The sequence below is a fragment of the Schistocerca gregaria genome, chromosome 10, assembly GCF_023897955.1.
Source record: "Schistocerca gregaria isolate iqSchGreg1 chromosome 10, iqSchGreg1.2, whole genome shotgun sequence".
Lineage (NCBI taxonomy): Eukaryota > Metazoa > Arthropoda > Insecta > Orthoptera > Acrididae > Schistocerca > Schistocerca gregaria.
In genome coordinates this window covers 87,092,439-87,108,147 of record NC_064929.1, presented here as the reverse complement: position 1 = coordinate 87,108,147, position 15,709 = coordinate 87,092,439, and the positions used below count along the sequence as shown (strand labels likewise).

The window sequence follows — 15,709 nt, the reverse complement described above, 5'->3', positions numbered from 1 at the left end:
CATATTTAGAACACTTTTTAATTCCACATTTGCAGAGGAGTCAACATGAATCTAATAAAATTGTTGCTAAAAGAATATTAGAAATAAAATAAAATACAAATAAGATGTCAAGTAGAATTTTTTATCTTTTTATTCCCATTACCTTTGACGAACACAAAATAGGCTCTGTTTCGGTTATTTGCGATAAATACACTGCTGTCTTATCACAGATGTGTTTAATTTTGACACGCTTCTGTGATTTCGTAAGTTGTGCAAAAAATTCAGTCAGTCAGGTAACTGGTAACGTGGTATAGTGTGCACCTAAAGGCTCCATTAGGGTTTTAATTTGGAAATAAAGAGAATTTCCTATTAATGCCAGTTGCTCGATTTTGTGCACATTTGTAGCTTAGAGTATTTATCGGATCTTCTGCTTTTCCTGTTCCGTATCTCATTAAAACATTTGAATCGTGCTCAAGTGAACAATTACATAAAGGTGCCAGTTGCTCTCCTTTGTGCTATGGACTTCATTCTAAACTTAAATAATTTTAATCTGATTACACTACTTTAGATAAATTTAAATTTGCATTCTGTATATGCCATTTCATCTGTCGAATGTGAAGCACACATTAAATTTCACATCTCGCGTCGATTTGGTATTGCACAGAGGACGTGGTAGTTTTACTGAAATATGATATTTGTGTTAGGTTGGAAATATTATACCTTGATGATCAAACTGAGCCATTCATTGTCTGACCTGTTGTAGCGTGGTGCAAGGAATGTGAGGAGCGGCGACAAGAACAAAGCCAGCTGGATAGCTTGAAACTCTGGGGCAGCGGAGATGAACGCGCGTCCTCCGCTGACGGCACAGATGTCCACTCGCAGCAGGTCAGCCATTCCAGGACACCACTTATATTGTGCGATGAAATAAAAGTAAGAGCAATACATGTACTCCTGTGTCCAGGCTTTGTAATATTCACAGGGAGAGGTCCCCAGCAGTGGGATCAACTTTCCAGAAAATATCTATATGGCGATGTAGTTCAAAGTTTGGGCAATCACATTCTGCAGCCATTCACCCTGGTGGTCGCTCATTTGTGAGTAATCAATAAAAATAAATAAATTTGGAATTTTGCATGATAGGTTTAAAAAAAAAGTAACAATTTAGAGACCACTTAAATAGCATAATGGTTAACATAGTGATATTACATCCAAAAGGTTGTTGGTTTGATTCTCATCAAGTGCACTGAAAATTTTTGGTTTTAAATCTTTATCGAAATGACTCCAGTCGCTATTTTTATTCAATTAATTCGTTTCCATGCAGTTTCCTTTATTTGTATTCCTTTGTCATGTCATTTTAATGAACATTTTAACTTCCTCAATTGTTCGTTATTTTTCCACGAGTAAACTTTACATGAGAATTTAATTATTTTTATTTATCTACCATAATATCTAAACATTTGAAAGTGTTGATCAGTCAGTTAAAAAAACAAAGGATGAAATAATATTCTTACATTGGTGGTGCAATTGTGTCAGGAATATGTTTTTTCCTTTCAAGATGTACATCTTTTTGGATGGCTATCATCATGGGTAGCTTTGAGGAATGAAGTAGTGAAGGCAGCAGAGGATCAAGTAGGTAAAAAGACAAGGGCTAGTAGAAATCCTTGGGTGACAGAAGAAATATTGAATTTAATTGACGAAAGGAGAAAAAATAAAAATGCAGTAAATGAAGCAGGCAAAAAGGAATACAAACCTCTCAAAAATGAGATCGACAGGGAGTGCAAAATGGCTAAGCAGGCATGGATAGAGGACAAATGTAAGTAAGGATGTAGAGGCTTATCTCCTACAGGTAAGATAGATACTGCCTACAGGAAAATTAAACAGACCTTTGGAGAAAAGAGAACCACGTGTATGAATATCAAGAGCTCAAATGGGAACCCAGTTCTAAGCAAAGAAGGGAAAGCAGAAAGGTGGAAGGAGTATATAGAGGGTCTATACAAGGGTGATGTACTTGAGGGCAATGTTATAGAAATGGAAGTGGATGTAGATGAAGATGAAAAGGGAGATATGATACTGCGTGAAGACTTTGATAGAGCACTGAAAGACCTAAGTTGAAACAAGGCCCTGGCAGTAGACAACATTCCATCAGAACTACTGACCGCCTCGGGAGAGCCAGTCCTGACAAAACTCTACCATCTGGTGAGCAAAATGTACGAGACAGGCGAAATACCCTCAGACTTCAAGAAGAATATAATAATTCTAATCCAAAAGAACGCAGGCGTTGACAAATGTGAAAATTATCGAACTATCAGTTTAATAAGTCTGTGCTGAAAAACACTTATCGCGAATTCTTTACAGACGAATGGAAAAACTGGTAGAAGCCGACATCGAGGAAGATCAGTTTGCATTCTGTAGAAATATGGGAATACGTGAGGCAATAATGACCCTGCGACTTATTTTAGAAGCTAGATTAAGAAAAGGCAAACCTACGTTCTAGCATTTGTAGACTTAGAGAAAGCTTTTGACAATGTTTACTGGAATACTGTCTTTCTAATTATAAAGGTGGCAGAGGTAAAATACAGGGAGCGAAAGGCTATTTACAATTTGAACAGAAACCAGATGGCAGTTATAAGAGTCGAGGGGCATCAAAGGGAAGCAGTGGTTGGGAAGGGAGTGAGACAGGGTTGTAGCCTCTCCCCGATGTTAACCAATCTCTATATTGACCAAGCAGTAAAGGAATCAAAATAAAAGTTCGGAGTAGGTATTAAAATCCATGGAGAAGAAATAAAAACTTTGAGGTTTGCCGATGAGATTGTAACTCTATCAGAGACAGCAAAGGACTTGGAAGAGCAGTTGAACGGAATGGACAGTGTCTTGAAAGGGGGATATAAGATGAACACCAACAAAAGCAAAACAAGGATAATGGAATGTAGTTGAATTAGGTCGGGTGATGCTGAGGGAATTAGATTAGAAAATGAGACACTTAAAATAGTAAATGAGTTTTGCTATTTGGGGAGGAAAATAACTGATGATAGTCGAAGTAGAGAGGATATAAAATGTTGACTGGCAATGGCAAGGAAAGTGTTTCTGAAGAAGAGAAATTTGTTAACATCGAGTAGAGATTTAAGTGTCAGGAAGTCGTTTCTGAAAGTATTTGTATGGAGTGTAGCCATGTATGGAAGTGAAACATGGACGATAAATAGTTTGGACAAGAAGAGAATGGAAGCTTTCGAAATGTGGTGCTACAGAAGAATACTGAAGATTAGATGGGTAGACCACATTACTAATGAGGAAGTACTGAATAGGATTGGGGAGAAGAGAAGTTTGTGGCACAAGTTGACTAGAAGAAGGAATTGGTTGGTAGGTCATGTTCTGAGGTATCAAGGGATCACCAATTTAGTATTGGAGGGCAGCGTGGAGGGTAAAAATCGTATAGGGAGACCAAGAGATGAATACACTAAACAGACTCAGAAGGATGTAGGCTGCAGTAGGTACTGGGCGATGAAGGAACTTGCACAGGATAGAGTAGCGTGGAGAGCTGCATCAAACCAGTCTCAGGACTGAAGACCACAACAACAACAACAACAACAACAACATCATCATACAAACATTTAAATTATAAATTTGTATTCCACTGTGGACAAAATAATGTGGATGATGCTGATGATTTAACAAAAGCAGGAATTATAAATAAAATGAGATTTAAGCAAAATGAAAAATATAAATAATAAATACAATAACGTGGACAAAAGTAAGACAATAAAATGAAAGCAATTACATCAAAGCAATAATCAAAATCACATGAGCAAGGATTCCAAGTGGAAAAAGACTGGGAAGAAAAAAAGGAGCAAATGATGATTTCATATGACAGCTAATATGACGTGACAGAGGAATAGAAACAAAATAGTTTTTAATCAATTAATTGAATAAAAATAATGATTAGCATAATTTTGATAAAGGTTTAAAAAATTTAAAGTGCCTCTCAAGACTTGAACCTATAACCTTCTGTGTGTGAGGTCAGTACCTTCACCATTACACTATGCAATTGGTCTGTGACCTGCTACAATTTTTCTGAAGTTATAGAACATCACATGAAATTCTGAATTATTTTTTTTTTTTTTTAGTCAGTTACTCACGAATTAGGTTCCATCGAGGTGAATGGCTGCGGGTGTGATTTCTTGGAGCTTAACCTACACCACTTTTTGAAACAAAGTCAAATCCACCACTAGAGGCCTTTACTTTTCAGTAAAATATTTTCATTCAGGACGCGAAAGCTAATGGGGACACAGCATGCGTTTTGGTGAGCATTCGAGCACTTGTGTCAGATGTGCTTACCCATGTCATCTGGGACCGTAATGCTATCCAGCTAAAGGTGTCTGCTACATCTGCACTTGCCAAACAGATTTTCAAAGTATTAATGAGTTTTATAGTTCTGAGGGAAAGTATACAGTCACTTAACACTGAAAAAGTGTATTTTTAACTGGAAAATCTGGGAATTTTTGTTACTTCCCTGCATATACATCCTGAATATGAAATCTGGTTCTGAAATTTGTATTACCATTGTATAATCAGTCTGAAACCTTCCAGTGTCTCCAGGTCTCTTCCATGTATAGAATCTTGTTACATGATTCTTAAACCAAGTGTTAATGATGATCAAAGTATGCTGTGTGCAAAATTCTACCAGGCGGGTTCCTCCTCCCACCCACCCCCCTCTACCATATTCGACTACTATTTTTCCTTCTTTTCCTTTTTCTGCTATCGAATTCCAGTCTCCCATTATGATTAAATTTTTATCTTCATTAAACATCTGGATAATTTCTTCAATCTCTTCATCATCTGTGGAGCTAGTTGGCATATAAATTTGTGCTACTGTGGTAGATGTGGGCTTCATGTCTTTCTTGGCTAAAATAATGCGTTCACTATGCTGTTCATAGTAGCTTACCCACATTCCTATTTCCTTATTCATTATCAAACCCACTCCTGCAATACCCTTATTTGACTTTGTGTTTATAAGACCATATTCATCTGACCAGAAGTCCTTTTCCTCCTGCCTCTGAACTTCACTAATTCCCACTATATCTAACTTCAGCATATCCATTTTCCTATTTATATCTTCTAACCTACCTGCCTGTTTAAGGGACCAAACATTCTACATTTCACTCAGTAGAACACCAGTTTTGTTTCTTCTGATTACAACATCCTCACGAGTAGTCCCCACCCGGAGATCAGAATGGGAGACGTTTTATCAATAGAATATTTTATCCAAGAGAAGAGCCATCATCATTTAACCACACAGTTGAGCTGCATGTGCTAGGGAAAAATTGCGCAGCTACGCCATTTTGGCTGATGTTATGAGGCCAGATCAATCAGTCGTCCGGACTGTTGCCGCTGCAAGCTATTGAAAAGACTGCTGCCCTTCTTCAGGAACCACACGTTTGTCTGGCTTCTCAACAGATACTCCTCTGCTGTGGTTGCACTTACAGTTCACTTTACGAAGTGTGTGATTTGTCCATTTGTAATTTCATTGAAGCTCTTGTCGATCAGGATAGCAATTTTCAGTTAGATGCTGCACAGAATCCTGTACAGAAAAACTTCACACTGTGTATTCTACAGATTTACCATGTGCAGGTAATCGATCTGACATCGAGGGGGCACTCTCTCGGAGCAACATGCATACTTCCAGCAAAAGCAAGTGCACTCTGGTGATTTGTGCACAGTGACGGCTGAGTACACCAAACGTGATTGCTTTGTTAAACTGGGGAGCTCAATAGAGTTTTATCAGTATGCATCTGAATGTGGACAGAAGGCTCTGTGCCGAAAAATCGTGACAGTGATTTACTGACATTGGCAGTTCACTCGAAAATTAATGAAACAATCTCTAAGCTCGGAAAGTTTTGAATTACACAGGCTTCAGTGCGTTGGTTTGTTCCACTTTTTTGAAGGTACATCAGGTTGCAACGAGGAAATGACATGTGCTATTTTGAGTTTACATTGAAATATAACTTGGAGAAAAAGAGCTGCTCTTAAAGTGATTCTTAATTAACTACGGATTTCAATCATCTGATTATCTTCAAGTTGTCATAAAATTATTTACAGCTGCCTGAAGCAGCATTATTACTGTGGTGATGAGTAAAATAAAAGTTGATCAATATTTGCACACTGCCATAATCGGGTTCCATCTTTACATGTGGTGTGCTCTCTAAGAAAACGTTAGAATTGTAGAGGGAGACATTGTAGTAATTATCCAGATATGTGTAGATTTGTGCAGGATAGACTAGTGTGGACAGCTGCATCAAATTATCTTCAGACTGAAGACGAAGAAGAAGCAGAGGAAAATAACAACAACATAAGAGAAATTGTAGGCCACCAGAATTCTTCTGAAAGTTAAAACCTGCCATTTTTCGTTACCTGCAACTGAAGCTATTTGGTTGTATTGTTATGTATCCCTACACATACCTTTTACGAATTCGTAGGCACACCACTGACAATTCTTACATTGCATTAAGCTTTGCATTTGTATAGTCTCACAAATAATTTTTGTTGAACTTGTTTCAGATGACCGAATCGCACAACGTATCTGAAGTACGACCGCCTCCAGATTCTGCCACTACAGGAGCGACTGGCGACATAGTATCGGCCGGCACGTCCACCGTTTCGAGGTACACGCAGTGCCCACGAGAGGATTTTGCGGTGCAGCCGATACGACACGAGTTACCCGAAGGAGAGTCGGAGCTGTGCGAGAAACTGTGCCCCCTCTGCTCGAAGGTGTACGGGCCGGAATATTCGTTTGAGGAGTTCCAAGAGCACGTTATGGACCACTTCCCAGAAAATGATGAAGACGGAGAGGTGACTTCCAACTACGTGCTCCTCTAGCCCACTGTCGGCCGGAGTGGCCACTTCAGCTTTTGCATGTGTGTATACGCTGTAGCAGTGTGGAGAGTGTAATTAATACTGTACCTTCTGTAAGATATGTGGTGGTAAAGATGAAATTATTATGGTGGTCTTAAATTATCAGTATTAAATTTCTACTGTGTGAGTAATAGAATACCTGTTTATACTGAAGTGTATTGGGCCAGTGTAACAGTTCGAAGCATTTTTCCCCAAGTTTAATAAATTCAACAGAGATACAAAGAGACCGTAGTCGTCAATAATATATCCTCTTTCACAATTTAAAACAGTCTGCCGAGGCTGGGGTAACTTTTTGATTCTGCGGCTGTAAGAATCACGTGGTATTGAGGCAAAGAACTCGCATTTTCATCCGGAGAGGAGGTTTCTTGAAGGTTATTCAATAGAGAGCAGAAAAGGCGAAAATCTGAGGACTCAATATCTGGTAAACAAGATGGGTGTGGAATCACTTCCCAACTCGACTCGTATGTTGCGGTTTTTTGTCAGTCTAGCAGAATCGGGCAGGCGTTATCGTGGCACAGCATCACTTTGTACAGTCTTCCAGGTTGTTTTTCTCCGATTGCGTCTTCAAGGTGTGTCAGTTGTTGACAATAAATGTCAGCAGTGACAGTTAACACCTCAGGGAAGCACACGCCGTCATTACTCTAGATGCATAACATTATTTTTTGGATGCACGCAGGTCTTTTGTATGGGGAGTTGCTGCTTTGTTTGGGATTAACTATTACTTTCTTTTCCTCCTGTTACCATAAAGACACCATTTCTCAGTCGTCACTAATAACAATACAGGATAGGAATGGTCGGTTTGTTCATAGCCAACTGATGAGGAGTCAGCAGAGATCCATATACGGACACCCGCCGATTTTTGTGATTTTGGTATAGAGCGTGCTGTGTCCGTACGCCCAATTTTGTAACCTTCCCCGTCGGATTCAAATGTTGCACAATTGTGGAACAATCACATTTGCAAGTACACGGACAATGATCATTGTGGATTAATGTGTTTAAACGATCTTCATCAAACCCTAAAGGTCCTTATGAACATGGAGAGTCATTACAATTTTATTGATTTTCCTTAAAATGAAAAGACAGTTTTCTTGCCGTGTTCTGTCCAGTGGCATTATCCCCGTACGTGGCGCAAATGTTTATGGCTGCCTCCATTGCTACCACCCCTCTGTTGACCTCGGACAGAAGAGTATGTCAGAAATGTTGACGTCTCTCCACTTGGCACTCCATTTTCCAGTCTCCACAGCTTCACACACTATAAACAGCAACAGTGAACTACAAACACAAACGTCCAATTAAGAAATAAACCCATAGCAACTGGAATACCAGCAAGCAAAACAGAACAACTACTAACTTATGCTCCTACCTAATAACTTCCTGCCTCCTCTGAAAAATCTCGTTAAGTAGCTTCAGTGAATGAAGTAACTATTGTTCGGGATTCAGGACCCTAGTGCTTGACTCGGAAGTAGCCAGCTGGAGCTTTTTTGATGGGAAAAATGGTCAGAAATTGTCTGGAGTGGGATTGGAGGGGTACCGTCATGAACTTGTTGAACTGCACCATTGTCACGTGGAATAAAGGTATTTGATTGTCTGTCAGATGGAAAAAAATGGCAGACTATTAACACAATACCCCTCTCCTCCTAGTTTAAAAAATTTTAAACCAAGCACTATGCTCTAGACTGGTATTGTGGTATTGTTCAAACCAATTTTCAGACAAATGGTACTGCAGGACTGGCGGTTTAAATACAAGGGTTGAATGAAAAGTAATGCCTCCAACTTTGTTAATAGGATTTTGGATGGGAATATTTTAATAAATCAAATGCAGAAATAATCCTTAGAATGTGATCTTTAATTACCAATATTCAGTTTTCCAAATAATCACCAGCCAGTTGGATCATTTCTGCCAACGATGAACAAGTTTTCCGAAGCCATCATTGAAGAAGTCGACACTCTGTTTCTGCAACCACAGTCTCACAGTTCTCTGGACGTCTTCATCAGAAACGTAATGACGTCCCCGCAGATCGTCTTTCATTATCGGGAACAGATGGAAGTCAGACGGTGCTAAATATGGACTGTATGGAGGATGCCTTATAGTGGTGAGATTCAAAGTTCTGATGTGGTGGCACGTGAAGTGTGTGGTTTGGCAGTCATGCTGCAGGAAAACATTTCCGTTTTCCTTTCTGACCCTTGTTAGCTGTCATTTCAGAGTTCGCTCTGAATTTATTGTTGTTCCACGATCAAGAAAATCAACACGGAAAACACTATCTGTGTCTCAGAACACCGTGGCCGTGATTTTTCCAGCTGAGGGCTGTGTCTTGAATTTTTTTTCTGGGGTGAGTGTGTCTCAATTTTCAATAGTCTTGACATTCCATCCCTGGGCCATAATGGTGTACCCAGATTTCATCTTCTGTCACAATTGAATGAAGAAAGGCGTCACCTTCATTATCATAATGCAAGAGGAGTTCCTGGCAAATTTCAAGTCTGTGCACTTTCATTTCAGTAGTCAGCTTCCGGGATCCGGGGTACCCATTGTGCACAGATCTTCCGATAGCCAAACAAAGCAATAATGTGATGCACACGTTCTTGTGAATTGGCGATTGTGCTTGCAATTTCTCTCTGAATGATACGACGATCATCCTGAATCAATCTGTCAACATTTTGCTGTGAACTTGGTGGTTGCTGGCACAGGATGTCCAACTCTTTGTTTGTCATGCAGGTCAGGTGTTCCCACCTCAATGTCTTTAAACGTACTCGCCCAACGACACACAGTACTCGTCTGCACAGAATCACCGTAAACTGCTCTCATTCTGTGATGAATCTCCTTTGGGGTGACACCATCTGCTGTCGAGAACTCGATGACTGCACATTGCTTGAATCGCATTGGCCGACCGTCTGCACAGGGTTCCATACTTTACACTGTAACAACACAGCTGTTCAGTGCTAAGGCTGGAGCTGTATAGAAGAGGCTACAGAAGAAGCCAATACCTTCCACATACCGATGCTGCCAACTGTTTAAGAGTTACATAATAATGAGAGTTACGTAATAATGAGACGAGGACGTAAACTTTGGAATGTGAAAAAAGAGAGAGAATAAGAAACCCAAATTTCCAATCAGTAGATCAGTATATCCCTATAAGAGATTGTGACAAAGTTTGTAGATTGGTACAGCTGCACTTACAGGCAAAGTATAGGTTCTCGTTAATGTTTCTATTTTGAGATGTTATAATAACTTCAAAAAATGTCGTAAAACTATCTTGAGCCTCCAATGATTCTCAAGCTTTTTGGTCCATGATAATTATGTGTATTACAGCTAGGTGGTTGCAAATCTTGCACGTCTCTTTTAACTATTTACAGATGCAGTCGAAATACGTGTGCAGCTCAGTGCCCTCAGCTCCAGTCCTTTTCTCGTTGTAGATTAGTAATAGCTACACAGTGTAGTTAGTGGAATTTGTGCCTATTTCCAAATTTGTGGATACGTAATAAATGGGAAAAATGATAAGAATTGTAAGATATGTGCCACTTATTTTCCAATTTTTCAGTTTTTAACAGAGTAGGGAATTCATTCCGTGTAATGCACATGTGAATATAAATGAGGATTGCAATATTTTCCGTAAAAGATTACTGGATTTTTCCTTATCCTTCCTGACATCAACAACACACGAGGTTTTCTACAAAATATACTCAATACAAAAACACTTTGCATTGAAGAGTTAAATACAAAGAAACTTGTGCACAGTACAGAATTGTACGGCTTGTGTTCCTTAAGGATACTAATGAAACTTTGAAATGTAAGACAGGCAACTGTTCAGGCTTGTTAGCTTAGCTACTTATTATACTTTATTAGAATGTAGCTTGATCCAAACGGTTTGAATTTTTTGGGTTTCGAAATAGAGGCGTATGCTATAAATTGCTTACCAGTTGTGTTCCTGCTGCCTGAATGAATTGAGAATGTCAACTGGCAGTGTGCGCACACACACACACACACACACACACACACACACACACACACACACACACACACACACACACACACGTAAAAGCCACCTGCCTTCTGTGTCTCGTTTCCTACTACAAATAAAAGCACAAAACAAACAAGTGGCAGGTGCAAAGGGTGGTCACTGTCACAGGATGGAAATACAGTACTGAGAGAAGTCGCAGCTGCACAGTTTGAAGTATAATGCGTATTCACACTGAAATTGGCCGTAAGAGGGCGGCAGCCCGATAATCTCTGCCCAGGTGGAGACAGAGGACACTTTGTGTCAAATGTTCCACATACTGCCCTGTGCACGTGGCAGAATGACGCTATCGGGTGGAGCGTCAGCTCCGAGGGCACTCAGTTACAGCTGTGCCCGAAAGGCTTCCTGCAAAAGGCTTGTACTGGACGGGTCACGAGACACCTGAAATTGTGACATCTAGTGACACTGCTCTAGATGTGTCTACACGAAAGTGGCCACTCGAAGACACAGTACATAGTCAGCCCAGAAAGTTACTACGACTGACAGGTAAAATTGGATGTCGGTGTATTTATGCTTTTATTCAGCTTTCTATCTTATTATTCTCCCTCACACCAGAACTTTTTCAAAAGCAATTATTTAAATATAATTGGTCGGTCACCGGTTTTTGAAAGTAAGTAATGATCTGCAGATTGGGCCCTCTTCAGACATCGTGTGCGGTGCCAGCGGTACTCGCTGTGTGCCGTGCGTGATGTAGGACGCCCCACTGAGTTGACGGCTGCTGTGCGGCGGCCGATACGACACTATCTTTCTGCCTCTGCTTAAGGAAATATGGGGACATTGTATAAAATGCTGTGAACAGTAGTTATGATAGTAATAATATTTCCATTCCAGTTTTCTCATATTTGAAGCAAAATTTGATTGCTGCACACTGCTCCATTCTCTGCCAGAGACGAACGTGATACAACAAAAGTACACTCCATCCTTAACGAGCCAGTATTGCTTGCCAGTATTGTACCTCCGGGAAGCGAAATGTCTGGTACTGGCAGTAGACACGTATAAAACTAGTGACATCCTATCTAAATTGAGGGAAGGAGTGTGTATTTCGATGATACAGTTCTGCAAACGTTACGAGCAGATAGTGTGGGCTGCTCGGCACCTAAGGTCAAGTCCTGCACATCGTGGTGTATAAAGCAGACGGTACTCATCTCGGAAACAGTCTCAAAAATTAGCTTAAAACATTTAACGATCTGAGTGCCGTTTAGTATAAAATATGTTGAGCTCCTCAAAAGAGGTGTCTAGTGTTCTAGTCGTAATCCTGAGATTGTCGGTTTAACTCTCGCTAGATGTGAGTTTTATTTATTTACTTTTTGAATTTTATATTTGTTCCCAAATTAAAATTTTAACTAACAGATATTGAACTGTAGTTTTACTAATAAAAATAACTTCTTTTATTTTTAGCTATGAACAGTGAGAAAATGATTGTGCTTGTAGCAAATTAAAATTTGTGCCAAAATTCTAAACCTCGATCCCGTTTTAATTTGCCGGGAAGTTTCGTATCGGTGCACACTACGCTGGAGAGTGAAAAATTTCATTCTGGATCAAATACTTTGTTCTTTCTTGAGATAACGGACATAAGTAGTACATAAAATAAAGGAAAGACAACCACTCACTTGTAGCTGACTGATACGTGGCCCATAGAACTAGCATTTACACTAGCTTTTGAGCTAAAGTTCTCTAAGGAGCTGACGACCTTGCAATTTAGTCCCTTTAATTTACCAACCAACATCTTTCTCTAGCTAAAGTACATACATATACGGACACTCAAATGCTCACTGTTGCGGTGAGTGTGAGCATTTGGTGTCCGTGTGTTTGAATGTGTATGTACTTTTGCTAGAGAAAGAGCAAGAGCTTGAAAGCTAGTGTAGATACTGATTGCTGTTGGGTATTTCTATTTGCCACTTATCAGTATGCTTTGAGTGAGTGCTCTTGCCTGTCCTTTCCAATTATTGTTATATTATAAAACAAGATTTACCGATAAGGAACTTCTCATTTTTATAGCAAATTTAATTCATTATGATCACACATTTTGTGTAATGGGTAATTAAAAGTTGCATCTAGATATAACTCAACTGACAAAACAATTAAGAGACTAAAATGCTATGTGGAGAACATTAGCTCATATTTTATTTATTTTGTACTTAGCAGAGCTACAAGATCTTGAAAATAGATTTTTTGAGTGTTTTTTGGGAAGTGCATTGTACTGCTTTAGGAGATTGATGTCCAGGCATGGATCTTCAAATCTTATAAAGACAAAGAAAATGAAAGATTCTGTAGTATCTAGTAGTATCTGTGTGTGTGGCAGCAGATATGTTTAACAAAAGTTTTGTGTGGCGTTGTAACTGTTTTAACAGGAATGCTACATAATTAGTGCATTGTGCTTATGCAACTGACATACTGATCTAAACACGATAATGTCCTTGAATTGTTCGTCAGGAACAGAGAAATCTGGGCCTCGGATGTTTGAAGTGTAGTAACTATGTAAGTGTTATAAATTTATGACTTGTATTTAGTAAATATGCCATTAAGAATGTTTTAAGTTCAAAATATGAAAATCATTTTATTGAAAGACAGGAAAAGAAAACTAACTTGGTAAACGTAGCTGTCACACTCTGGGGGCTCGACAGGTCTCTGGGCCAGCCTCTCGCCTCTCAGGATGGGTGTTCTGCGTAACTGAACAGTCGATACTCCTGCAAAGTTCCATCCGCCCAGCGAAACATTCCTGTTTGTCAAATTCCACAGAGGTGTGCATCCCTACATTACAGGACGGCAGTGTCTGGAGAAATTTTGTGGTGGAGAATGGATTTGTTAAATCCTAACACACATTTCCAGAACCAAATTTTTGGTTGGTAAGGTAGACTGAGCTGAGACACACATTTGCTCACAAGCTCATCAGGTAATTTTCTGGAAAACCAGAATGAATGGCAAGTCTGGAGACACTCGAGAACTTCTCGACCTACTTCTCATAAAGCGTGGGATGTGGCACTAACGGGAATGTAAACGTACTTCTGACATCATTCGATAGCACAGCACTCTCGACAGTACGAGGGCACTGCCAGGCTCGGGGTCTCGCAGAATGGGCCGATAGGGCGCTTAATATATTTCGTTACATAAAACACTGTTTGGCAAATGCCATCTTCAGATCTGCAATTAAAAGTAAAGGAACATAAAAATGGGAGGTGTTTGCTATACATTATTTGGTTACAGAAGTTAAAAAAAATGTTTCAAACAAAGGAAAGTCCAGGCTGTAACATCAAAAATATTAGGAAAAGGATACATTACTACTCACCGTAAATGTTACACATTGAGTTTCAGATGGGCACAGTGAAAAGATTGTTACACATGAGCTTTTGGCCAAAACATGGCCGAAACATTCTTCAGAAAATAAAAATGCACACACATTAACACAAGCAAGCACACCTCACAGACACACGACCACTATCTCCGACTGTTCTGACTGGAATGCGACACGTCGAGTGGGAGCAACTGTTTGACACTTTTAAGCTTCATTCGGGTCAGAAAAGCTGGAGATAGCAGTCGTGTCTGTGAGGTCTGCTTGCATTTTTAAATGTGTGTATGTTTTTGTTTTCTGAAGAAGCCTTTGGCTAAAAGCTGATGTTTAAAAGTCCACTGTGCCTGTCTGAAACTCACTGTATCATCTTTACAGTGAGGAGCAATCTACCCTCTTCATAATAATGTTGAACATTGAATGTTTGGCCTCGAATACATCAACAAATTACTCCGTCAGGGATATGACTTTCTCCAGTCAATCCCTTGACAAAATTCTCCCCACACCACCCAGAGTTGCCTTTCGTCGTCCCCCTAACCTCCGTAACATCCTTGTCAAACCCTGCAATATTCCCAGACCGCATACTCTACCCAGTGGTTCCTACCCCTGTAACCGACCCCGCTGCAAAACCTGCCTCGTGCATCCCCCGACAACCACCTACTCCAGCCCCGCTACTGGTAAAACATACACAATTCAAGGCATGTCCATGTGTGAAGCAACACATGTCATTTATCAGCTGACATGCCTGCACTGCACAGCCTTTAGCATCGGTATGACGACAACTAAACTGGCTGAGCGCACGAACGGGCACAGACGAACTGTCCGCCTAGGAGATGTCCGATACCCAGTAGTGGAGCATGCCCTCCAGCATAATTCTAGGGACCTAGGAACCTGCTACAACATACTTGCCATTTGGCTTCTCCCACCTAACACCAGTCCCTCGGAACTGCGGAGATGGGAACTTGCACTCCGACACATCCTTTCATCCTGCCATCCCCCTGGACTGAACCTACGTTAAACCACCTCACTCTCATCTTCTCCTCTTTTCCTTTCCTCTTTAGCCATTCACGCATCTTTTCATCCTACATAGTTGTGTTTATCTTTATACTATAGACCTCTTTACTTCTGTATGCATCCTCTTTGGTTTGAAGCTGGCACAGTACTTACAGTAGAATGTCTTTGGCTTCCCTCTGACAACCATGCCTCCACCTTTGCTACCCTCCCTGTTTTCCTTTCCCTGTTGCTTCATAACCTGGGTTGTGAGTAACTGAATCCACTTTCCCTTCTTCCCCTTTTTTCCCCTCTCTCCTCCCTGATGAAGGAACAAAGGTCCGAAAGCTATGAATGTAAATTTTCTGTTCCGTTTGACTGTACTGAGCTGGTCCGAAAGCTATGAATGTAAATTTTCTGTTCCGTTTGACTGTACTGAGCTGAGGTAAACTTAACTATTTGCCATTTGAAGAATGGTAAAATATGAAGGGTGTTCAATAAGTAATACAACAGATCTTTTCCTCAGTCAGTTTCAGTT

General features: G+C 40.1%; 1 protein-coding gene across 6 annotated transcripts in view; it reads left to right on the top strand.

Moving 5' to 3' along the window:
* Window positions 1-15,709, top strand: part of LOC126293707 (protein spindle-F) — a 127,264-nt gene that overhangs the window by 96,827 nt on the left and 14,728 nt on the right. For 2 of the 6 annotated variants that reach the window (XM_049987019.1, XM_049987020.1), the window contains exons 6-7: window positions 743-864; window positions 6,529-6,819. In XM_049987019.1, the coding sequence (XP_049842976.1) occupies window positions 743-864; window positions 6,529-6,819 (413 nt within the window). Of the gene's footprint in view, window positions 1-742; window positions 1,071-6,528; window positions 6,982-15,709 lie in introns of those variants that run through there. The other 4 variants (XM_049987016.1, XM_049987017.1, XM_049987018.1 and 1 more) reach the window with 3 other exon arrangements.